This window comes from Chinchilla lanigera, unplaced genomic scaffold (genome assembly GCF_000276665.1).
Source record: "Chinchilla lanigera isolate Chin_1 unplaced genomic scaffold, ChiLan1.0 scaffold00026, whole genome shotgun sequence".
Classification (NCBI taxonomy): domain Eukaryota; kingdom Metazoa; phylum Chordata; class Mammalia; order Rodentia; family Chinchillidae; genus Chinchilla; species Chinchilla lanigera.
The window spans coordinates 23,815,998-23,841,944 of record NW_004955427.1 but is presented as its reverse complement, the minus strand read 5'-3'; the positions used below and the strand labels follow the sequence as shown (position 1 = coordinate 23,841,944).

Genomic DNA, 25,947 nt, shown 5'->3' with positions numbered 1-25,947 from the left:
CTGCACACGTTCAGATGACGGCCAGGTGTCCACTGGAAGACACAGCAGTCAGCCTCCAGCCTGTGCCCTGAGCGAGAATCAGCAGTTCTAAGAACCAGCACCATTAGGACACTTGGATTTTTTTTTCTGTGCTACTGGGGGTTGAACCCAGGGCCTTTGCCCTGAGTTATAACCTCAACCTGCCCCTACCCCACCGCCACTCCCACCCCAAGTCTGAAATAGGGTCTCAGTCAGTTAACAAGCTGCCCAGGCTGGGCTTGAACTTGTGATCTTCCTGCCTCAGCCTCCCAGAGTGCTGGGATTTCAGGCTTGTGGCACCACAGCCAGCACTTTTATGGAGGTAAACAGCTGACAGACATCACTTAGGCAACATATCAGACAAAGCAAAGGATATATATTTTAGTTTCTTATTTCTGAAAATGTCTCACCCCCATTAAAATAGTAAGCTGGTTGTGGTGGTGCACATCTATAATCTGAGCACTCTCTGAGTCCAAGGCTAGAGGATCACAAGTTTGAGCACAGCCTAGGCACCTTAGTGAGACTCTGTCTCAAAATAGGAAAGAGGGCTGGGAATAGAGCTCAGTGCAAAGATCCAGGGATTAGCTGCCAGCAACACATACAGAGTAAAGTAAACTGGCTCGGCTAGAGATGGGGTGTTTCACAGTTGTGCCTACCAAATACAAGTCTAAATGAAAAAAGCTTGAAAATAAGCTTAAAAAGCTCATTTGAAAGCCGATGATTTGCAGGAGCCCACATATCTTCCGTGTCTTCACATAAACACAGCTGAGGCACTCAAACAGCAAGTCTACTCAAATACGCTTCCCAAGCGGCTTTTCTGTACTTCTCCGAGGCTTCCAGTCGATTGGGTGCGGAAAGGATGCCTCGGCCCACGATGATGATGTCAGAACCTCGCCTGCCAATCACTTCTTGGGGACTGTTGTACTGTTGGCCAAGATGATCCCCTGCCAAAAACCAAGTTACTTAAAATGCAAAACTCCTTTATAACAATGTCTAAAGCTTGCAGTAAAAATATGCTCCTGCTTTCTGCTTTCCTTCTGCAGAGCAAGAGGGCAATGCAGGTGAGGAGACTCCCCGGGTCAGCCAGAGTCCTCCACAGTAAAGAAGATGCCAGATGACTCCTTCCCAGTGCCAGGAAGTCCAGAGCATTTAGAGGTCCACAGTGGTAAAAAGCAGGTAAATGCCCTCTATGGCCAAGCAAGGTTCAACAACAAAAAAATACAGCAATCTGTGGCCTCAAATTTGAGCGAAATGCTAATATTCTTCTCCATCACTGTGAGGCCCAGTTGGGAAAGGCCCCCGAAGGCATCTAACCCGACCACCTCCATCCAAGTGACCCCTTCTGTGCCCCGCTCCCCCAAAAGTGCTCGAAGACCTTGGACAAACCCTAAGCCTTAAAAGGTGGATGGTTCTTTGTTAAATGCTGCCATTCTAGAAGCTTTCTGTTAAATGGCTTATGATGCTTTACACGTCCCTCAAAGCCGAGGTCTTAACTGTACCAGCGACTCCAACTGTGGGCCTGTAAGTGACACTGCCAGCTGCCAAGTACAGAGCGAGTGCCAAGACTGTTAGCACAGATGCTTCACACACCTAGATATCTCCATATCCTAATACCTACCAGTACCTACCAGTACAAGTTCGAGGCCAGTCTGGGCTACACAGCAAGTCCAGGCCAGCCTGAACTACAGAGTGAGGCCCTGTCTTAAAAAGAAACAAATGAACAAAAAAACCGCCCCAAAAACTAGCACAAACAACAACAACAAAAAAGAACAGGGGGCCGGGGATTTAGCTCAGCAGCACAGCGTGTGCCTGGCAAGCATAAGGTCGTAAGTTCGATTCCCGGTACCAGAAAAAAACAAACAAACAAAAACTAGCACAGCTTTAGTAGGTCCTGGAGGACATTTAAATATGTATACAGATGTATGCTGGTGCTGGCCATGGGACCCAGGGCTCACACACTAAGCACATATTCTTAGCACTGAGCTAACCCCACCTGTAAATACCTATTTTTATAAATGAGATTACTCCTTTAGCGAGCAGAAGGCCATCCAGGAGACTAGCACGGCCCATAGGCCTGTAGAAAGAAACAGGTGTTTGCCTCTTACTCCAGGGTTTTCCAAAGGTGAACCCAGCACACCATCTTTTGGCAGCACATTCAATGCACCAGCTAGAAAGCACTCACCTAAAATGCCAGTTTCCTGGACGTATTACAAGTAGCTTTCTAAATCCTTATCCTAAAATTCGTCGGCAAACTGTTTTGCAAATACAGGACAGTCATCACCAGGCCAAAGAGCTCATTTATCATTGTTTTAGGCTGAGAATGATTCTCTTTAGCAATTTTATACTACTAGGCAAAGTTGTATTTTGCCTGATGGTTAAAAAGCACTTCCCAAAAAGCCATTAGGATAGACAGCTAAGGCAGAAATTAATATATAGTCAGAGAGGGCCTGGGCACTCAAGGAAGTCAGCAGAAAGAACAAAGCCATTGGAATTGTGGCTGGAAGCGCATACGAAGACCAGGCCTCAAGACAAAGATGCAACAGCCAGACCTGTCTTCCTAAGGGATAATGTGCTTTCAATGTGCCTCCAAAAGAACTTGGAACTATACTGTAATTAGCACCACCTGGTCCATGAAGTCCAGGTAGGCATCAGTCCTCCAGGTAGGTAACCAGAGCATCCGGACTCATCCTTTCCCACAAATCTCTTTGTTCTTTCTACATAACTTTGCTATGTGATCTGCTTCCTTACTGGACCAATATTACCTAAGCAGCTATAAATCCTATAGGCTGACTAGGTGGATCCACGTTGTGACTTTGCCGAAAGGCCTCGGTGGCAACTGGCTTTCGGGTCCCCTCCTGTCTCTCAGCAAATATCTCTCAATAAACCTTTCCTACTCTTAACCTCCTATGTGCCTTAGAATTTATTCTTTGATTTCTGGGGACACAAACTCAGCATATCGCACATCTAGCAGACTGGGAGTTCTATTTCCCCTATATTGTCTGGAGGTTGCTCTAAGATAATTAGAAGGAGGTAAGAGTTTGCTCTTGCTTCATGGCACCCCTAAATATTTTGATTGGATTCTGGATTGTTATTCATTTAGGTAATCAAAAACTATCATCAGCTGTTTGCTGGTTGCTTATGCCTTTTGTTGGCTGCTTGTGCCATGCTGTAAGTTGAGAGCAGGGAAGACTGTGATGTCTTCATATTTAAGTTTCCAGGATGGGACATTTTTAGTTTTGCAGGCTCCGAACTTGCTAAGGCCCAGGGGCCCACCCTGGAAAAGCTCTTGGTCTTCTCTTTCTGCCTTGAGATGATTAGGATTTAGTTCTTGAGCCCTCTGCACTGCTCTGCCCCAGAGAAATAATGCAATTTACCACAACAGTGTTTTGTCAAGGAATTCTCTTCTCTGTGACTGCTGGGCCCCAGGACCAGGTTTCTGGAATGGTAAGTTCCCTCCCCTGAACTCTTCCAGATTGATGCTGATCTTCACTAATCTCTGGGTCATATTCCAAAAAAACTGGTCTATGCTCAAACTCTCAGAGGATAAACGTAAACATTTTCACACAAACACATCTGGCTTTCAGCTCTTAGGCAGAACTGGAAATTAGCTACTTTTACTTCTTCCTCCTTTCAAGAATGTTGCCCTGCAGGGTGCTGACTAGTTTTTACAGCACAGAGGAGTCCACTGATAGAATAAAAACATTCAGGAAGTAATAACAGCTTTAAACAGAAACATGTATTAAAGGACAGCCACAGCCACCATCCCGAGACTGCCGCTTGTCGTGATTTTTCCCCAGGACATCTTGCCAGGCCAGCCACCATCCTGAGACATGCTGAGGTTTTGAGAAAGGAAAGCCCACAGCTAAGTATGGTCACAGGGCCACGAGGAAGGAGGCCCAGGCACACAGCAAGAGTGACCAACACGAGTCTAGCCACTTCCTCGCACCTCCAGTGTGCTACCACTGGTGCTAGGTGGCTTCAACTCTAGGGGATGCCTTAGATCGGGCACAGAGCAAGAGGGATAGACAGGGACGCCTTCTTTCCCTTTGTTTCTTTTATTTTTAAAATACACACTTAGTTTCAGAGAGTGTTACCTAGTCTCCTACACCCAAACCTCGCCTGAGCACTCATGGACCTTTAACAGTCTGTCCCTTTAGGGGCAACAGTTACATGTAGCTATCAAAACTGCAGTTCTGGCTTCCGAAGTAAAAATGAGAAGCCCCTGGAGCTGGCTACTTCAATTAGATAAACAGTTAGTGTTAAAAACTGCCTTTGCTTTTACACGTTTTATTTCCTTCTGATTCTTATTACAAGAAACCCGTCAATTGGCCTATAAACAAGTTCTGACTAGGGGCTGGGAATTTAGTTCAGTGGAGCAGCACCCGTCTGGCAAGTGTGAGGTCGTGAGTTCGATTCCTGTACTGGAAAAACACCAAAAAAAAAAGTTCTAACTAGTCTATTTATAGGTACAAATATAAACCTGTAGAAGGGTTGTTGTACTTCAACCCGGCCAAATACCTTTCAGAGTGCACTCTAACTGAAATGTCATCATCTTGTGCATGTTTGATTCTCAGTTCAGTGCCTGTTAATAACTGGCTAAAGCTGCCGGGTGTTGTAGCACAAGCCTATAATCCCAGCGCTTGAGAAACTGACACAGGAGGATCACTGTGTGTTTGAGGCCAGCCTGGGCTGCAGAGTGAGTTCAAGGCCAGCCAGAACTGCATAGTGAAACTCTGTCTCAAAAAGACCAAAACAAAACAAAAACTACTCCATCGACTAAAATATTTTGAGCTGAATAATATGTTTTTCTTTTTTGGTTCTCTTTGCTATGTGATCTGCTTCTTTACTGGACCAATATTGCCTAAGCAGCTGTACCTGTAATCCTATAGGCTGACTAGTTGGATCCACGTTGTAGTTGGATCCATATTGCCTAAGCAGCTGTACCTGTAATCCTATAGGCTGACTAGTTGGATCCACGTTGTAGTTGGATCCATATTGCCTAAGCAGCTGTACCTGTAATCCTATAGGCTGACTAGCTGGATCCACGTTGTGACTTTGCTGTATAAGTCACCTGACAAAGGGCCTAGGTGGCAACCTGCTTTCGGATCTCCTCCTGTATCTTAGGAGATATTTCTCAATAAACCTGTCCTACTCTTAACCTCCTTTGTTCTTTAGAATTCATTCCTTAATTTCCAGGCACATGAGCTCAGTGTATCTCTCATCTAGTGGGTTGGGAATTGTTGAGGACCACAAATTCACAATACCTAGTTTTTCTTACTTCCCTAAGGGATGAATGGAGGTTTGGGACTTTTGGTATCACCCTTCTGAGACTTCCCATCATCACATTAGGGCCATCCTCTTCCACCTACTAAGAGTAAGACTACTGAGACTAAAGGCAGTATAGGGCAAGATCCTTCTCAGCACAAGACCACTGCCACCCTCTGAGTCCCATAATCCCCTCCTCAATCAATAAATGCCAAGGTTCTGGCTGCCTCATTGCCTTTTGCTCCCCGTGAACAACTGGCTATCCCAGATCCCCGCTGCTTGCTATCTCTTGCTCTTTCTCTCTTGCCATGCACTCAAACTCCTGGCAGTAGACTGGAGGCTCACTGCAGGGGTCCCTTATAAGGAGTTATATTTCTCCTATACATTATGACCACTGAAGAGACCTACCTCCTGCTTCCAGTTGAACTCCTGGAGTCAAGTGAAGAAATTCTGGTTTCATGCTTACTCGGGAGCCACAAATAAAACCAATCACAAATTCACAATGCTGCTCAGCCATTCTAACCTAAATGGAATATAACAGGCTATGTTACAAGAAGATAGTTAATCATGTAGAATAATTCTATGAAAGTAAACAATTCGCTCTGTTACTCTGAAACTTATATTATCGGAACCATGTCACCTTAGATAGGAATCAGGATGGTGAAACATATTTGCTTCATGGAGAGCCTAAAATCACCCTTTCCCCAAAGAACCTTACTTGGAAACATCAAAAATCCCCACACTACATGCATTAACATGAAGATGATGCATACTTACCTGTAACAATGGTCAGTGACCACCTATTTCCAAAGGATGTGAGGTGCATAAGCAGCTCCATTTTCAGGTCAATAGGAATCTCTCACTTCCACCCTGTTCCTTCTTCTTTGGCATCTGCCATTGCTGGTCTCCCCATTTCTACACTATCACCTCACAGGCTCAGCAGCAATTCCCTGAGACTGACACTGTTCCACACCTGCACAGCTGCTGGAATGCTGGGACTCGCGCTGATGCCCAAGCCCTCTGCTTCTTTACTTATGGCCTATTCAGAGGTAGGGCAGGAACCTGATCCTAGGACCACTGAAGTCATTAACAACTCCACGTACAGTCTCTGAAATACTATGGAAAAATTAAAATTTCCATGGTAATGTTTTAAACTGATCACCATGATTCCCTAAAATATGTGTAAAGGTGGCTTATCCACAGTTCTAAGTACAAAATTAAAAATAAAAATATGAAGAGGGACTTTTAACTAGATAACTGTCCATCTCTTATTCTATTTTGGTGTGCAGGGGTCAGGATGGGATAGGGTGGGTGGTGTCCCTAGCCATCAAAGAGATGCAAATTAATACTAAGATTCCATCTTACTCCAGAAAGAATGGCAATCATCAAGAAATAAAAAAATGACAAATGTTGTGGCTGGTCTCCCCATTTCTATACTACATTGGAAATTGCTACACTGGAAATCCGTATGGAGATTTCTCAAAGAACCAAAATTAAAAATTCCATATGACCCTGCTATCTCCCTTCTAGCTCTCTTCCCCAAAAAGCTTAAGACATCATACTCTAGTAATACATAAATAACAGTATTTACAGCTGCACAACTTGTAATAGCTAAATCCAGGAAAACAACTTGATTACTCATCAACAGACAACCCGATAAAGAAAATGCAGTATCTATATACTATAATGGAATACTACTGGACTACAAAGAAAGATAAATCTGAGGCATCTGTAGGGAAATGGATACACCAGGAAAATATGTTGAGTGAAATCAGACACACACCCTTGAATAAATACTATACAGTATCTACCATTTGAGTGAGGCAAAATACAAACCAAGTGAAAATGAAGTTGATTGCAATGAATGCACCAGAAAGTTGTATTAAAAGAAATCAGAATTATAAAATATTTCCTATAAGCTATGGAAATATTATTTGAGAGTACTGAGATTTATAGAACATGAAAGACATTATGTCTTGAACTTCACATAATTTGGTTTAATGATTAGGTTCAGGTGCTGCTGTACTATTTATTTTATTGCAGCTAATACCACAGGAGTGGTTATGTTTCCTTTGTATATATCAACACTAGGTAACAATACTCTTGCACCTGATTTTTAACTCATTAATTTAGTTGTTTTGTGCCAGACCCCTCCTTTGTAAAAATAAATATTTTTCTCTTTCATTTTAAAAAAACAAAAAAAACCCAAACCAAGTGAAAAATAAAAGGACAGACAGAGACAAGGGATGGATCTCTTGCAGATGAGAACAGGTCCAGGGGACCAAGGGCGAGGGGATAAGAAAACAGAGCAAGGATGTGCCATGCTCAGGATCCTAGTAAGAGCATTGAATGGGGACATTATAAGCCAGAAACAGGAACTGATAATATCAACAAGAATGGCAAGGGGAGGAGGAGGGTTGGGGAGGGAGCAGGAAAGGAAAGAGATTAAAAGAAAAGGAGAAGCTCCTATGTACATGTACCAACTCCCCAAGATGACTATAATTAACATGCACGTATTGCAAACATATATTTTAAAAAAGGAACCTCTGATACTCGAAGAAACAATGCAGCCAGACTCCTCAGCTTCTCCTATGCCATGTGATCAGTACCACACAGAAGGAGGGACTCAGGAAATAGAAGGTGGATGTCTGTGAAGCTTTTCATTTTCACTTTCACCTCACAGTGAGATGAAAAAGACATCTTAAAAGCAGCTAAAAGTCGCTATCTTCCTGTCTTGTTTTTGAGTCCATTCAAACCACCTAAGTGTCCACTACAAGACACAGAATGCTATTAACTATCAAGGAAGTCTGTTCAACTGGCATTAACATGCCAGTCACCAAGCAGCACACGAATCTGAGGAGCAGAGGTGGCAGGGGCTCCACAGACTCCAGACAGAGCTGTTTCCTTGCCCTCTGGCATTTGGTATGGCAGGTGTGGCCATCTTACACCCCAGTGCCCTGTAACTTACCGCAGCACTAGTGTAGTCCCCAGTGGCCAGGGAGCCCGCGGAGCTCATTTCCGCAATGAGCAGACAGCCCCGGTGCAGAGACAGCCCCACTTCCTGCAGGCCCTTCACAACGCCTGAGCCTGGCACAATGTGGGCATTTACTACATCTGCCCAGGATGCTATTTTAAAGACACCACCTGAGAAAGAAGGAAAATTAGTTGCTCATTCTCAAACGAAACCCTCTATCTATCTTTTTGCCCAACCACCCAACTACACCAGCAACCCCCGGTAACATAGTGATGAAGGAGTCCAACACTTCAAAAGCTTTTGTGGCATCAGTGGACCTGCAGTTCATCTGTAGAACTGATCTGTCCAGGTAGCAGATCAGTGAGAAATCACAGGAAAAAATGCTTCAGATTTTGCACCTGATGTATCAGCAGCACTGAGGGGACTGACTTATTCTGCAGTTAGAACCTTGAAACCATCAAGAAAGGTCATGCCATTTGAAAACGGACTCCTGTGAAGATGGGCATTTACGGAGGTCAAGGACAGTGACATCCTGACACTCCTCTTGAAGATGACCAACTTTGACTCTTCAGGGCTCTCTCAGCAACTTTACACTCTCGATGTTTCTACACCTGCCTTAGCTATTCTAATTCCAACAGGCAACTATATACATAATTTATTTCTTTATTGTTTTGTTTTGTTTTTGAGGCAGGGTCTACGTAGTGCAGGCTGATGTTGAACTCGCTTATGTAGCCCAGGGTGGCCTCGAACTTGCAGTGATCCTCCTGCCTCAGCCCCCCAGTGCTGGGATTACAGGCATATGCCACCACGCCTAGCCTATATACATTATTTCAAAAGCCAACAGTAAAAACCTGAACTGATTTGAAAAGACTACACATAAACCTGAAGAATGGTCGTGCCATTCTTACTTCAGTGAATGAACTAAGCTGAGCAATGTGACAGTGGTGGGACATGTTCCAGCACATGAAGATACTCACTTATAGACAACCACATTCTAAAGTAACACTTGGGGAATATGCATGCATTCCTCTGAGAAAACTTCAGCTGCCTCAAAGATGCTTACAATAAGTACTAAATAACATGACTGAAAGTACGTGTTATAAGGTGAACTGAAAACAAGCATTAAATATGCACACTGTCATGAAAAGAGAAATTGTCAGAGAAGGGTGGGTAGCAGAACTGAGTATTTTCCCCAACCTACACATTACTATTTTTGAGTCCCCAAAACAACTTTAAAAACAATTACAAAACAACTTTTTAAAAAGGAAATGCATCAATAGATCTTCTTCAGCTGCAAATAAATTTCATATTGTTTTTTCATTGTTTCTTGTATCTGTAATTTTCTGCCAGGAACAACATCTGCCATTTCTACCCAAAACCTCTGGTATCAGAAGGTGACAACTCATTTTCTCAAGTAGAATTACCACTGCAGGCTTCTCAGTTCAGAACACTTAAATACAATGAACTTAGCCACCTGCAGTGGCAAGAGCGGGCCTCTGCCCAGGCCAGCGAGTGAAGGTTTTCTACAGCTAAGCCAGTAACTGGTTAGGGAATTGCCTACCTGAGAAAGAAGTGAACAGAGACGAAAGTAGAGCTGAGAGATGTAGAGAAAGCAATTTCAGAAGACATCATTCGAGCTCCTGGATCCAATGGCACTCAATGCCTGCTGCTCTACGGCTGGACTTCTAGTTATGGGAAACCATCCCATTCCTTTCTTCCTTCAGCCAGTGTAAGCTGGATTTCTGATTCCTGCACATTCCTGCTTTACCTACCTTCATATTGCTTCTTTACTGTGTTTCCTATATCTGCAAATTTCCGGTCTTCAAATATTAAGAACTCATGCTGTCTTGCCAGAGCTGTCAGCTCCTTCATCACATCCAGAGTGAAGTCACCCAAAATATCTACGTGCGTCTTGAGCATGCAGATGCTGGGCCCTAAGGCATCTGCTAGCTGCAACAGCTCTCTGGCCTCTGAAACATCAGCAGACAGACACAGGTTGGTTTCCTTCTTCTGCATAAGCTTGAGAAGCTTTGAGGCAACAGGGTGGATCCCGGGCAGCTCTGCACGTGCAGCAAAGCTGAGTTCTTCAGGGGCTTTCTTCACTGAAAGGAGAGAGCCATTCTGATGAGCAGCCGGAAACACATTCTCCTGAATGAATCGCTTTACTCTCCTGACTACCTCAGCATCGATTCTTTGCTGCTGCTCGAGAATCTCCAGCATTTGGGACAATGTGCACACTGCGTGGAGGCGGACCCCGTGGGCCTGCAGCTTGTCTCTGCCGCCCTGCTCGCGGTCTAGCAGCACCACAGCATCGGTGACCTTCAGACCTTCCTTCTGCAGAGCCTCAACAGTCTCCAAAACACTAGCTCCGCTGGTGACCACATCTTCAATGATGAGACAGGTTTCTCCTGGATTAACAGCTCCCTCGACAAGACGCTTAGTACCTACAAAAGAAAAAAGGTTGTTCAGTCCAATTTTAACTCACATGGTGGTGCACGCCTGTAATCCCAGCACTTGGTAGGCTGAGGGAGGAATACTGGTGGGACTTCAAGGCCAGTCTGCGCTACATAGTGAGACCCTGTTTCAAAAAACCAACAAAACCCTTCAATTTTATATGCATTGAACTCAACATTTATCTTACAGTATAAATTTGGTATAGGGGCTGGGGATTTAGCTCAGTGGCACAGCACCTGCCGGGCAAGCGCGAGGTTGTGAGTTCAATTGCTGGTACTGGAAAAAAACAAAAAACAAAACAACAACAACAACAAAAAAATTGGTATGTACGTAAGAAAAGATGATCTACAGGTGAATCTTATTTTTTGATTTCCTTTTATTGTTTCGGATGACTCTTCAAAGCGCTGCGCCTGTTTTGTTCAGTGCCTCCATATCCCAAAATTGCCAGTTATGTACCGAATATAGTAAAACCAGTAATTGTCTTGCTGTGTAAGTAAGTACTACTTAGTGTGCTTATGATTAAATTGCTAAATGCTGGATTACTTAAAGCAAAAATCACCTGGATTTAGTAGTTACAAAAGATAGAATAGCCCAGGATCATTCATGAAATCATTCTTTTTTCCATCCACAAACCATTGTAAGTTTACCCCTTACATTCACCTGACTTCTAAAAATATACAGTAATACCTCTTTCAAGAACATCTCCTATTTGCAGACAATTTGGTTTGCAAATAAAAGTGTTTGTCAAAATTCTGCTCCCATTTGCAAACTCGACACTGGGTGACAAACATGACCACAGCCATCTTCCCCACACAAACGTAAAGGCCATGTTTTCCAAAATCGTAAACCACATGAAGTTCATACACCGAGGTACCACTGTAAATGCAAGCCAGGCAGAGTGGTGTTCATATACTGAGGTACCACTGTAAATGCAAGCCCAGCTCTCGGGAAGTAGAGACAGGATTACCAGAAATTCACTATGTAGCCAGCCTGGGCTACATAGTCAGTTCAAGGCCAGCCTAAAACTACAAAGTGAAGCCCTGTCTTGGGAACACACTAAAGGACTTCAGGGAAAATAACGGAGGGGTGAGCAACAACTCAGCCTCTCTGAGGCTCAGAATCCAGACACTGGAAAATAACATCATGTGGGGTGGGGGGTAGATCCCCAGGAACCAGGATCTGACAGGAAAATTAAAACCTATAGAGAGGGGCTGGGGATTTAGCTCAGTGGCACTGTGCCTGCCTGGCAAGTGCAAGGTCGTGAGTTCGATCCCTGGTACTGGAGAAAAACAAACAAAAAAACCCCACAAAAAACAAATAAAACTTATAGAGAAATTGAGGAGACAGACACAATGGTAGGGAAGGAAGGGACACTCTGCACTTTCTCCCCTGTGGCTCTTGGGAAAGAGAGACCCAATCTACAGCTAAAATGTAAGAGCTCTGGACTCCAGGGGGCTTCGGGGAGAAAGGAAGTGGCGGAATAGACAAGCGGATGCTGTGAGGTACACAGGGAGAGCTCAGGACTCTGCCCCCACAGGAATCTTTCAACAGGCAACAGTTGGTGACTTCAGGCCAAGTGCCTGCCTCACCCCCTGGAGAGAGTGCTTGGCTGGGTGCTCTTCTGGGGAAGGGTTGATGGAGCAGCTGCGGGACAGCTTCACTTTAGGGCTCACAGTGCTTCGTTCCTATAGCAACCGGGTGAGAGCCAGCCACAGCGGGAAAGTGAGGGTCTGGCTGGAAAAGACCCTCTGCGGGGTTTGAGCTAAAGGACACAGGCTCTGGTCCCATGGCCAGAGGCCAGGCTCAGCCTGAGTTGCTCTCTATTTGAAAGTCATTGGCACCCTCGCCCTATCATACTCCTGGCTGGATCTGGCTCTGACTGCCTTCTTTATCCACCAGTGTGAGCAGGAACACATCTTGACTTGGATACTGCCCCCAAATTGTACCTCCCCCCTCCAAAAACCCACAGAAAAATTTTTTTGTGTGTGTTTTTTGTTTTGCAAGTGTTTGCGCTGTTTTTTCCTTCCTTTCTCCCTTGCTTCAGCACCAGTGTACTGGGGCTCAAAGAGTTTTCTTTTATCCTTCTTTGCCTCTTATACCTTTATCTTGTTTTTCTTTTTTCTTTCCTCTTACCTTTAAAGTTTTCTCCTGTTAATTTTTTTCTCTCTTATCTTTATTCCCCATATAATTTCTTTATTCTCCCTCTTTTTCCTTTACCTTCTATTGCTCATCAGTTGTTTCTTTAACTTTACCTAGTTCTATAAATATCCTTCTTCACCCTGAGCTACATAATGCATTTAAGGCCAGCCGAAGTACACAGCAAGATCCCGTATTAAAAACAAACAAAAAACGAACAAAAAACAAACCACACACCTCCTCCAGCTACTAAAAGATACCTTAAAAGCAAGAAGAGGGGCTGGGGATTTAGCTCAGCGGCAAAAGCGCCTGCCTGACAAGCGCAAGGTCGTGAGTTCGGTTCCTGGTACCAGAGAAAAACCAAAAAAAAAAAAGCAAGAAGAGAACACGAACAATGGATAATAGCTGTGAAATGACGCCGCAAAGGCAACTAAGCGTAATTCCCCACAATGAATGCAATCGTTGTGTACTGCAAACATGTGCCAAAAAAAGAAAAAAAACCTGGAGGAAAATTTTGAAAAATAAAATGACACATATATCCAGATATAAGGAAAATATTCTACAATCCAAACTGTTACCACAGTCTCAGGAATTATATAATTATAATTATATAATGCAATGTGACTAAATTAGTTCTCTGCCCTTAAACTCTACTACAGAATATTGTCAGATAATCTATAAAACATAAACAACCCAGGCTACAGACTTTAGAAACTTGTCTTTGTATTTTCCATTGCAGTTTCTCTTATCTGAAAACAAAAAAAATGGATGGCATTTTGCCCAACTTTTGAGCTTTACTACAGGTATCCTCTCTGAGCTTTCCCATTTCTTTTAACTCCTTTCCTCCCCTTGAAGAATTTAACTGAATCAACTTAGATTAAAATGCCAGACTAACAAAATGCAATACTGAGAGTACTTACAGCTATGCTAATAGAGAAATGATTTCATTCTAAACACTTAACACATAAGGAAATGGAAATACTTTCCCTAGCCAGGCGTGGTGGTGCACATAGAGTCCCAGCACTTGGGAGACTGAGGCAAGAGGATCACTAAGCGTTTAAGGCCAGCCTGGGCTACAGTGAGTCCAAGGCCAGCTGAACTACGCAGTGTGACCCTGCTTTAACAAAAGAAAAGAAGTAATTCTTCATGGGCAGAGATTCATAGAATTTCTCTTTTTTAGCTCAGGAAATTTAACAGTGTGCCTTTAAGCAGCAAAAATTCAACTGAATATTTTTCTTCTTTTCTTTACAAGGGTAAGGTCAAACAAAAGTATCCAGTGTGCTGAACACCCACGAGTACAGAACCTCGTTGCTTAACTCAGCATCAGTCTTGTTTCATCTATATCCTCATTCACTCCTTCCCTCTCAAGTTTTATTAGCAAATGCCAGACAGCCTATGATTCACCATAAACAATTTTAGACTACATCCACAAGTCTCGTTCAAAGTTACCATACTAACATTAAAAAACATTAATTCTTTAATATCACTAATAAATATGAAGTTCATTCCAATATTTTCAGGTTGATTTTCAGGTTTTTAAAGCAAACCTATCCAATAAGCTACTGCCATGGACCCATAAAAAGGTATTTTCATGAGGTTGTAGGTACTTTTATGGGAGTACTGGGATTCACACACTGCTCTGGGTGAAGTTTACATGAGAATTCTGGGAAAGGATGGGCTCTCCACCTAAATGCTCCTGATGGGCCAATAAAAATGCTGGGGTTTCACAGACAGGGTGCACAAAAAAGCACTTCTTCACTCCCTTGCCTAATCCAGACAAAGCATTTTAGCCTTAGACTCTAAAGAAAAGTGATTTATACCAACACTTAACGAATTCCATAGGTGATAACAATTTAAAGGACCTATGATGATTAACACGACTCTAGTAAACCATCAGTGCCCAAAGAAAATATTCAGATTACATATTAACAGAACGCTTCTGCTACTTTTACCATAGTTCTTTGTTTCTTTCCTTCTAATAAGCATCGGGATTTGATGTGTTGAGCAGATAACTGTAGCCAATGGCAAGGCTGTGTAAGGTACTCCACACACAGTGTCGAAACTGATCCCTGCATTTTGGGCAGTTTGGAATAAAATATCTGCAACCTGTAAGAAAAGGAACACATAAACTACTTATTATCAACTGATGACTTCTTAAACTGATTTTCCACTAGTAAATCCTTAGTAATTCACTCTCTCTACATAGGGGAAGCACACCATAGCAAGATTCTGAGTGGTGAGAAGTTTCCAGGCCAACCTCCACTTGTGCTTCAATTCTTTTTTACAATAACTGTGCATGGTGGGCGACCAACAAACAGAAACCCTCATGTATGTGGAGGGAAACTTACATATTTTCTTTTTTGACAGTACTGGGGGTTGGATCCTAGGAATGCTGTGCTACATCTGCAGTCCTTTTTAATATTGAAACAGGGTCTTGCTAAATTGGTCAAACTACCCTCAAACGTGAAATTCTATTGCCTCAGCCTCCTGTTGTAGTTGAGATTATAGCCATGCGCCAACCATGCCCAGCCAAAATTGACCTCTTCCATAAAACTTTCTGGTCTATCTGCGATAATGTTTTCCAAATTACCTGCTCATTCTAGAATGATGAAAATGTTTCACATTTATAGTGTCCAATATGGTAGCCACTAATGACTTTGAAGTTAAAAATTCATAATGCTGCCTGTAATCCCAGCATTCTGAGGTAGAAGGATCACAAATTCAGCCCAACGTGGGCAATTTAGGAAGATCCTGCCAAAACAACGACGTGTGTGTGTGTGTGTGTGTGTGTGTGTGTGTGTAGGGGCATAGCCCAATGTAAAGGCCCTGGGTTCAGCCCCTAGAACCCAAAAAATCATAATGTTTAATATTCACATATGGCTAGTAGCTGCTCTTCTCTACAGCACATTTAAACCTACTCAAAGTGTGGTGTGCAGTTTTGCTTTGCAGCTTGTTAGAAATGTCCAATCTCTTCCCAGGTGTGGTGGCGCACTCCTGTAATCCCAGTATTCTGGAGGCTGAGGCAGGAGGATTGTTGCGAGTTCGAGCCCAGGATGGGCTGCAATGAGTTCAAAACCAGCTTGAACTATTGTGAGACCCTGTCTCAAAAAACAAACAAAAATTCAAATTACACAGGACTTCTCTATCTAAACTAGTTTCCCAACGCTTGCAAAGCACGTGTCAAAGTCACTTGGTCAACGTCCCCCCAAAAACCCAACCTCTGGCCTCTGTGCAGCAGACCGACAACAGGGTGCGTTTGGCTGCTTGCGCCTTCTGCCTTCGCCCACAGCCCAACTCCTGCTACCCACCTCCACCCGTGGGCCCCCCTCCCGCCACCCATGGCCGTCCTTCCCCTCCGAGATGGGACCTGACTCAGAAGACGCGGTCGAGATATGATGCCCCGCAGATCGATGTATACGGGGGAGGAGAGCCCACTCTTCAGCACGAAGTCCCCAAACTTGAAAGCCTGCACGTCGTACAGGGCAGTCACCAGATGTCCTAGAGCAGTGCCCGCGGCCGCCATGCTCGAGCGCTCCCAGTCCGGTACCACCGCGCCCTCAGGCGGCCGCGTGACGTCACCGGGAAGCCCCGCCTCTTCCGCCACCCTTTCCGGCCCAGACCGAGCGGAGTCCGGCAGCCCTGCGCCTGCGCCGGCTTCCGAGCTCTGGCCTCCGGACTTAAATCCCGGGACGCCTAGACTGGCTCTGGGTTCAAGGAGTCCGGCCACTGTCAGGAGACTGTGTAGACTCTGCCCATTTTTTCTTCCTCAGTGTCCCCTCGATAATTCTGTTCATCTCTACTCCTTGGTCTTACATGCCAGTTACTAGGCACTATTCCCCTCCCCGATGCTTCTCCAATTTGAGAAGTTCTTGAAGACGGGCCCTGCGCCGTGTATTAAGTTCACAGCAGCTGCATGTGAGAGACTTGATAGTAATTTGCATGCAGGAGCTTAAAGCCCAGAGCAGGTAGTGATCGTTACCTCTGCTGTGGCGCTGCGTGCTGGAGGGAGGGGAGGTACAGGAGGGAGAGAGGGAAGTGTTGATCGGTGTTCGGGTTATCTGCTAGGGCAGTGCTGCTAGCGATCCTAAAAACGAAGGCCCATCTGGTTTACCAATAATCCTGTACAGAAGTTCTCCATTAGGTGCAGAAGACAATAACTTCTCCTAGTTTAAGGAAAACAACCCCTTAAAACCATAGGGCCCACCATCCTAATTCATCAAACTGATTCCGATTTTATTTCTGTGTACTTATGTATGTTTTCTCTTAGGAGATTTTGCTGAACAGCCAGTGTGAAAAGCCTGTGCTTTTGTTTTTTGTTTTTGATGTACTGGGGACTGAACCCAGGACTGTGAATCACACAGGCTAGGCAAGCCCACTACCACTGAACTCCCCAGCTCAGGCCCAGGCTTCTCTTACTTCTCATTACAAATAAATGTAGTAGCCCAGTGTGGTGGTGATGTCTGTGATCTTGGCACTGATGGAGGCTGAGGCAGGAGGATCACCAAGAGTTCGAGGCCAGCCTAGACTATATAGTGAGTTCAAAGCAGCCTGAACTACATAGCAAAAGCCTGGCTTTAAAAAGAAAAAGAGAAAAAAAGCAATAAAAATGTCACCCGAGTGGGTCTGAGAGGTTCCCAAAACTGAGATGAGGATTTAACGCATCCCAAACATAGAATGTTTAGAGATTCACTGACTCTCGAAGTGGAATAATAATTTTTAAAACATCAGAGGAAAGAGAAGGGTTTACCAGGTGGAGATTTTTGTAGGCACTGCAGAATAGAATGCAGGCACTCAGAGAAATGGGATGCCTTATGAGCTGGAGCTAGGTGTTCTGAATTTATGGGGCCATCGGGACTGTCTCAAAATGGACAGTGGAGGATGTTCGCCCCCACTGTCTGTCTGCTTACCGCTTACCTACCCATCTGCTGGGCTATGTCAGGGTGCAAACCACTTAATAAGTTTGACATTGAGATCTGCCGCCCACTAATACTGCTGCTTCCTTGAGGATGGAAGAAACACAATTTACAGGTGAAAAGGGCAGGTCCAGAGTCCCATGGACAGGCTTACTCTATCTTTAACATCTTTAGGAATTTTTTTCAAGTAAGTTTCCTGGAACGGAAAAAGGCTTAAGTAAATTTTGTGTACTGCAGCTGCATGTATTTTGTTTTGTTTTTAAGTACAATTTCTAAAAATGCCAATTTTTTTTTTTTTTTTTGGTACCAGGAATGGAACTTGGGACCTTGCACTTCCCAGGCAGGCGCTTGTGCCACTGAGCTATATTCCCAGCCCATCTGCCTATTTTTTTTTAAAAATTATTTTACCCTACTTCAAAACCTTGATGAAAAAGAAGGCAAGTGCTAAAATAGTTTTGTTTCTGTTGGCAAAGTAAGCTTGTAAAAGTAAAACATTTTCGCCAGGTGTTGGTGGTGCACTCCTGTAATCCTAGCACTCGGTGTGGCTGAGGCAGGAGGACTGCCAGGAGTTTAAGGTAAGCCTGGACTACGTAACAAGTTCAAGGCCAGCTTCAAATACATAGCCAGACTGTGTCTCCAAAACAAAACAAGCTTTACTCTCTAATACTCTGGCTAATCAGTAGTGAACTATGGATTGCCTCACTTGTACCTGGTGGCATACGCAGACTTTCGTCTGCTTTTGTCTGCATAGGCTACTCCAGAGTCCACACCAGGATGCATAAATGTGAGAGATCCAGCCCAAAAGGTCTGCCAACTTCACAGGTGGAATACCAGAAGGATATCAACAATACATCTGAAGCTTCCTCAGATAGCAAATGCCTTAGACTATTTCTTTAGAGAACAAAATTGTTTTCTTTTTAAAAAGCTGAGCAAAGGTGTTGTAATAATGTGATCTTTTTCGCTTGTCAAAGGCTCTCACATATTTGGGGGAAGAAAAAAATTACTCTTTTCTTTAAGCAAAGGATTTAATTAGAAAAAAGACAACCAGAAATAATATCTTTAGTATAGTATATTTATAGGAATGCATAACATATGAGATGTACATTTTGAAGTTTCATTCATAACATTTACTGTAGTAATAATAACAAGACAGCAGATCATCACTTTACAACATTACACATGAATGGTTTTGACTTACAAATAAAATATTTACAACCTACCTTTACAAAACGACATTGTGTGCATACAAAATGAATAACTGCAGAAAAATTTTAAAATAATAAAACAACCAAAAATCCAGAAGATACACTTAAGGCAGACCAGCAAGACACTGAAATAATTAAGGCTGTGGAATTCTTCTGCACCTTGAAAATATAGAGCTATTTATCAATACTGTGGAGTGTTTTCAAATCAAGTGTTATAAGCCTGATGGAAGTATGTACTTATATGTATATGTGTAATGGTCCCTATGGGGAAACCTGTCCACTATGGATAAGGCCCTTCAGCTGAATGGTCAGAGAAGCCCACCACAAATTCTCAAAAGACTTGGGGGGGAGAGGTCACTCAAAACCAAGAGGTGCCAATGTAGTTTGCAAACCAACTATGAATAATTCAAATATAAGGAGACCTCTGAATCCAGGTAAACAGAATAGCCTAAACAATGGTCCTGCAGTTTTATACTTTGTTGGTTCTATGGACTTCAAAGGACAGCAAATTCCTATTGGGCAAAATTTGTCTCCACAAATTAGCCCTAGTGGTTTTGAATGGCCCTGAATGGTTTTCCAATAAAATTGTCCTACCTGGGCTGTCTGCAAATGGATAGATTTCTGCATATGAGCAATAACATATACATACATATTATACACTATGTACATGTACAGATGTACACATAACAATATTTTCCAACACTTGCACTTGGATCACTACTGCTCTCTGAATAAGAACTCACTGTCAAGAGTATGTGTAGCTTTTTCACAGTCTTCATATCTGTCCTACCACTAGTTTTACTCACCTTCCCTAGAGTAGGCTGAATTTTTGGCAGAAACAGAAGAAAAAGCACCAGGGTCCAAAAAAAAAAAAAAAAGAAAAAAAAGAAAAAATCAAACATAAAAATGACAGATATGGCTTAAGTTAGCAAGAGAAGATGTATGTTTTGTTAACTTCAGATTCATAACCACAGTCTAAGAGGTCATGGTAACAGTCTCCATAGTACCCCAGAACATAGGTTCAGGTCTTGATGGGAGTCAGGGGTTGATGGAACTTCTATGCTGCTATCCCTGGGCTAGCAAATCCACCTGGTTCCATAAAACCTCAGGAGTTGGCATTCCAAAAATTGGTATTTGCACTTTTTCTACCACTGTCCCTTTTCTCAGCTAAACTCACTTTCTGAAATAAGTTATCTGATTAAACCGTTATTTTGATCATTTGAATAAAAACTACATCTGACCACATTATAGAATTCTTCTACAAACAGGCTGATGGGAAATCACAATAGCCTGTGAGTATTACATTTAGGCTTTCCATAAATGTCCTTTAGAAATGAAACATTAACTTAGAGTTACTGTTTTTTCCTCTCCTCTTAACTTCTCTCTCTCTATTCAATATACATATATATTGAAAATAAGGAAGAAATCCCATTCATAAAAATATGGCCCTATGATACTTCTATATAGATTTTTCATGTGAACATTTCTTACTAAAAACATCTAGTGCTATGGAAATATTTCAGACCTTTTAACCCTCTAAAATTAATAAAACAACTGAGAGCTTTATTGGTTTCGGAAAATAAATATTAACGTAGAGTTTCCTTTTTCTTGATGGAGCGTGTTCTGTCTGATAGATTCATCCCTGGTCTAATCATTTATTCCCAAAAGATTTCTAGATGTTAAATAGCAAAGAAAGATCATGATGCAGTTTTACAAATTCACTGAAAGGTTACACTGTGTTTGCCTGACCCAGACTCCATGGGATGTCATCCAGAAGGAAAAGGATTACAGTCTACATTCCTCAAAACCCATCTAGTACAATTCACTGACTATCCTGAATAAGGACGTGGTGAGCCTGCATTCCTACCTTACTACAGAGACTCTTTATGTTCAAAATATTTCCTCCTCTATCAAATGCATGAGAGAAAGTTCTAGCTGATGCACCATTTAGTTTATATCATATTCTCTCCCTCTTATTCTCACAAGTTTAAATTTCCATGCTCTTCCACATAGGCAAGAAAAAAAGCAATGACTCACTCACAGGCTGTATCAAATCATGGAGGTTATGGGACAACAAACATGCTATTTCTGAAACGCCTATCTAAAAAAGATCCAAGTGTTCCCTCCAAAAACCAACAGCTCTACTCATGTCTATACCTATGCATCTATCTTGCCTCTGTAGTCTCTTCTTCTGAGGCTAAAGAAATGAATTGTGATGATACGAGAAGACATATCATCCTCACTTCTGCTATCTTAGTGAGGAATTTGGCTGTTTGGGTTCTGCTCTGTCCATTTTTCCAGAGCATAAAGCTTGAGAAACAAAGGTAACTGTTTGCCTTGGAGGGCACCTTAATCTTCCCATCTCCCATAAGAAATAGTGGAGAAAACAGTTTAGGGACATGAGACTCCATAAGCTCTCCTAACCTTTACAAGCTTTTAAATGACTGAAATTATAGGGTAAGACCAAATAACATTTAGACAAAGAGCACATACTACACCCAATCAGAGGCAATTTTTAAGATTTAACCTCATGAGTCTGTAAATGATTATCTAAAGATACGAATATTGAAAACTTGGGGGAAAAAAACCTGGAATGTTCAAAGTTAGTATCAATAAAATCCTTAGCACTGGCAGTGTGTAGCACTTTTAAAAAATTAAAGCATTTTACAGATGTCTCAACTATAGTATTTTCTCAACAACCCTATGCAATTCCTGTCCTTCACCCGCCTCCCCCGCCTCTTCCACTTTAACAGTGGGGACATTTGGTGCAGGAAACAACAAAAACTTTCGTAAGAAAGGATGAGTCTGGAATAGGGAGGCTGAAACTTAAGAATTCCTGGCCCCATCCTATATTCAGATGTTTTCATTTAGAAGATACTTTAAAATAAAGAAAATACTTCAATCTCAGTCAGTCTAAATGCAGTGGACTTCTCTGTCTCCCTTCCTCCTCTCCAAAGGCACTATTTATAAAGTCTTTGTGACCTACAGAGCGGTGAAGCCAGCTTTCTCCTCTGCCTCCGTCACTCCCCTTTAGATTGCTTATGGCTGGGAGCAGCCTGAAGGACAGCTCTAGCGTTAAATTACTTTAAAAAAAAATTTTTTTTAATCACATTCACGTGTAAGAGGATATAAATCTTTTTTAAAAATGGAAAAAAATTAAAAGATGCCAGAAAATCATTACACTTCTTACAAGTAAGTGATTGTGGGTTGTCTCTGATGTTTTCCTTCTTTCTGCACCCCACCTTTACAATGCAAAAACAAAAAAAGCTCTGAATTGTATGCAATTAATATAAGCCAAGCAAGAAACCTGGGATTTTAACCAACAACCCCCCTTTACCATTTGCAGCCAAGAGTTCACTCCTGCTAAGAGCTACCAAAACTGTAGCAGAAGTGGACAGTTTTCTCTCCTCTCTTCTCCACTAGCAAGTAATAAATATCTGCTAAAGCAAGTACAAGAGCATGGTCCCTGATCTGTCCTCTGGCACATTAGCCTGTAAAGCAACCTAAACTAATTTCCCAGCCCTACCCGCTGGGATTTCTTGTTATTTTCAGCTTTGGAGGATCCTTGAACCAAGACCATTATCTTATCCCTGTTGGTAGGGACCAGGTACTGTGCTGCCAGGAAGCCTCCCTATTTGTTCTCCTCAATTATCAAACATATAAAATATACCCCCTGCTCCTTAGGGCCTCCGTTCAGTTCATTCTACTCTACTGATTGTACTTTGGCTCCACATAACAAAATCACACTACTTTTCATTTCTACGTCCCTCCTTTCCTGTCTTCCCCAACACAGGTACTTGGGGGTCTTCCGTGCAGCCCACTATCAGGATCATCTTGGCTTTCACAGAAAAGCTATTATGAAAGCTCTGGTTCCGTCTAATGTTCTGTCATCCCCCTGCCCCACAACATGATTTCAATACGGCCCTCCTGCCGTGGTCTGAGCACCACTGTGCTAGGCATTGTCTCCTCCAGCTTGTCATAGCAATTCTGACCGGCCCAAAAGGAAGCTGTTTATTCCAGTCAGCCACCGTGGTCAGAAGAGAACTTGCCAGGCCACATTTGAGAGGAGCAAGGAATGCTCGAGCCTGTGATCTATCCCAGCACGAGCCCTACGGGTGAGGCATTCCTCTTTTTGCTTTACACTGTAATGAAGACATGTTAGCTGAAAGGGCTTTTAGTGGACATGGTTGAAATTTTAAAACATTTTACCATATAGTATTATAGTTGTATACAGATCACAGTTTAAATGAAGACAGCAGAGGGATAGAGAGTTCTGAGGAAGGCTTAATGACCCGGGCCCATTCAAAACTAGGAAACAATACAGTCGGAGTTGGTTTCCATATATTTGGTTAATTCCCAAAATACTAAGTGCTACCTAGTCTTATTGCTTATACTTTCTACTAATTTATTAATCTATAATCTTGAATGGGATGAGGTGGAAGATGGATGAATTAAGCTGACTTTGAAACCAATGGAAAAATATTATGAGTACTTTTAATTCTACATTTCCACTGCCAGAGCGTTTTTATATATTAAAGGTCAGGCTTAGTTTCCACCATTCCTTTTTTATTTAAATAGGTTTGTAGTTCTCCTTATCATTCATGAATTTTCTGCTTGCACTGCTGTGCTGCATGATTTCAATCTTCTCCATCCCACTAATAGGAGAGAAGTAATGCTTGATTTAAACATACACTTGAGTTACATTTTTAGAATATTATTTGCTTAAAAGCAATTTTCAAAACACATTCTAGAAAACAAAGGGTGGTCATTGGTCATATACAAACATAAAACCCAAAAACTCTTTCCCCTACCCCACCCCCCAAATAAATCAAAGCAAAAATCAAAGAAAAACCATGAATTGCCCAGGTTTAGTTACTTTCCCATCAGAGGGAAAAAGGGCAGTGAATAATCTCATATGGAGAATAATGCCAGAAAGCAGCGCTGGCCTCCAAATGCAATTAGTCCTTTTATCCAGAGAAATATCGGTGGCTGAGTGGTGGTATTGTGACCTCAGTTAAAATTCAATGGTCTGTTAGGGTGATGTATCAGGTTTGCTCCATGGCTTCAAAAAGGACTTAGGACCAGGCCTTTAAAAGGCTTGTATGGCTGCCTCCTTTTGGTAAGACCCCTTAGCTTCATATGGGGTTAGTAATAAAGCAAGCCAACTTTCTGCAGAAGTCAGAAAGTGTTGGTACGTTGTTCATAGGAACTGTAGGAAAGGTTTCTATTTGCCCTTTTGTATGAACCTGTGACAGTCACCTAACCTATTTCAAGCTAGGTATAGACATAAAAATAACCCCATGACTCTTCCTGGCTTTGAACTTATTTCCTGGCAGACTTTCCTGCCAGAGGAACTGTGAGCCACCAGTGAATTCAGGGGTATTGTTTCATATACAGTACCTATCTTAATCAAACAACCCATGACTGAGAGGAAAAAAAAATCTTCTCACTCACAGATTGCAAAAGGGTAACATTGCTTTCTCTTAATGCACAGAATTTGGTAAAAGATTTCTATACAAGATTTATAAAATGCTCTAAAAAACTCGTCATCTAATTGTGCTTAGTCAAAACAATATAATGCTTCGGTAAGTAAATTACTGTCTTAACTGGAGCACTCAGATTTACTTATGATTGATTTCATATATAACTCTATATTATAAAACTCTGAAACCTGAATGGAGTCTATTACACTGTATGTGTATATGTAACCTATTAAGAAACTATATCTAAGTCATCTAAATCAGAATAGTTGACATATATGACCTCTTTATCAAATAGAACTTTTTGCTTACATTTTCAGCAAAGTCAGAAGCCTTTTACACTTCCCACAGTGAGTTTAAGGCTTACCCACTCAACTGCTCATTTTGGAATGTACAATTAAAAATTTTATAACAACTAATATTCTTGTTATCCTTGGCCTTTCTTTGAATACTTTCTGCAACTTTGCATCTTTATTTCTTCAGAATTACCTTCTGGAAAGCCCCAGGGTTTCGGGTGACTTTAACTACTGCCCAGACCCTGAATAACCACCGTCAAGGTTTAAGGGGATGTTGCTCACTCCAGAGAGCTGTTTAGGGTAAAGGAACAAACAGAATTATTTACAGACACAGTCGGTCTTGCTTTGGTTCCCATCGCATGTCTATGTGAAACCTAAGGGCTGGGAGATGGCTATGTCCCTTGGTTCACTCGGTTGACAATGTAGCTCTTGACGTTGGGAATAGGACGCACATCGTTCTGGTGCTTGCGGCGCTCTATGAAGCAGGCCAGGCGGGAGGTGTCCAGGGGGATCTTGGAGTAGCTGCCGTTGTGGGGCTGCAGCCATGGGTGCTGAAGGCAAGTGGCTGCCGTGGGTCGCCTGCGGAAGTCTTCCTGTAAGATCACATTGATGAAATCTCTGGCGGCATTGCTCACACCGCAGAAGTATTCGTGGGGGAAGCTGAAATCCACTCTGCATACGTTGATGCATGTCTCCTCTTTGCTTTCGTCTAGGAAGGGCGAGACCCCGCTCAGCATGACGTAGGTCAGAACCCCAATGCTCCAGATGTCCGTGCCCAGGGAGACGGGGATGCCTTGGATCACTTCAGGGGCAGCAAACTCGGGGTTCCCCAGCAGGTGGTGGATGTGGAAGTGGCCTGAGATCTGGACAGCATCTTCCAAGTCGATGAGCTTCACTCGAGGCACTGGGATCCTAAGGTCGATGAGCAGGTTTTCAGGCTGCGGGGAGGCAGGGAAGAGAGAAGCAAGTTCTGTGTTGACACCAGTAGGACTCTGTTCATGAAAACACGCTTCTGCTGTTCTTTCCTGAAACCTATAGCATACTGGAGATGCCTTGGGCCAGGGCAGACAACTGCACACAGCAGGTGTGAACTCACTAAACTCTGAGTGTGGGTGGACCTCTGAAGAAGTTTTTGGGTATTGACAGTTTTGGAGGGAGGGTTTTTTTGTTTTGTTTTTGGTGCTGGGGATTGAACCCAGGGCCACA

At 42.7% G+C, this 25,947-nt stretch overlaps 2 protein-coding genes across 10 annotated transcripts in view; both read right to left on the bottom strand.

Moving 5' to 3' along the window:
- Positions 1–517: 517 nt before the first annotated feature.
- On the bottom strand, positions 518–16,416 carry Umps (uridine monophosphate synthetase). 2 transcript variants are annotated; one of them, XM_005386542.2, is made up of 6 exons: positions 16,215–16,416; positions 14,800–14,953; positions 10,030–10,701; positions 8,252–8,427; positions 5,692–5,806; positions 518–962 (listed from the first exon to the last, which is right to left on the bottom strand). In XM_005386542.2, exons 1-6 carry the CDS (start codon positions 16,368–16,370, stop codon positions 793–795), a joined length of 1,443 nt encoding a protein of 480 aa, XP_005386599.1. In that variant the 5' UTR covers positions 16,371–16,416; the 3' UTR covers positions 518–792. The 2 variants fall into 2 exon arrangements, with proteins under 2 accessions (XP_005386599.1, XP_005386600.1); XM_005386543.2 differs by lacking the exon at positions 16,215–16,416 and adding an exon at positions 15,766–15,884.
- Positions 16,417–18,816: 2,400 nt separating this feature from the next.
- Kalrn (kalirin, RhoGEF kinase) overlaps positions 18,817–25,947 on the bottom strand; it is a 638,378-nt gene continuing 631,247 nt past the window's right edge. For all 8 annotated transcript variants that reach the window (XM_013515182.1, XM_005386537.1, XM_005386534.1 and 5 more), the window contains one exon: positions 18,817–25,679. In XM_013515182.1, coding sequence (XP_013370636.1) covers positions 25,134–25,679 — 546 coding nt within the window. In that variant the 3' untranslated portion in view covers positions 18,817–25,133. The remainder of the gene's footprint in view (positions 25,680–25,947) is intronic.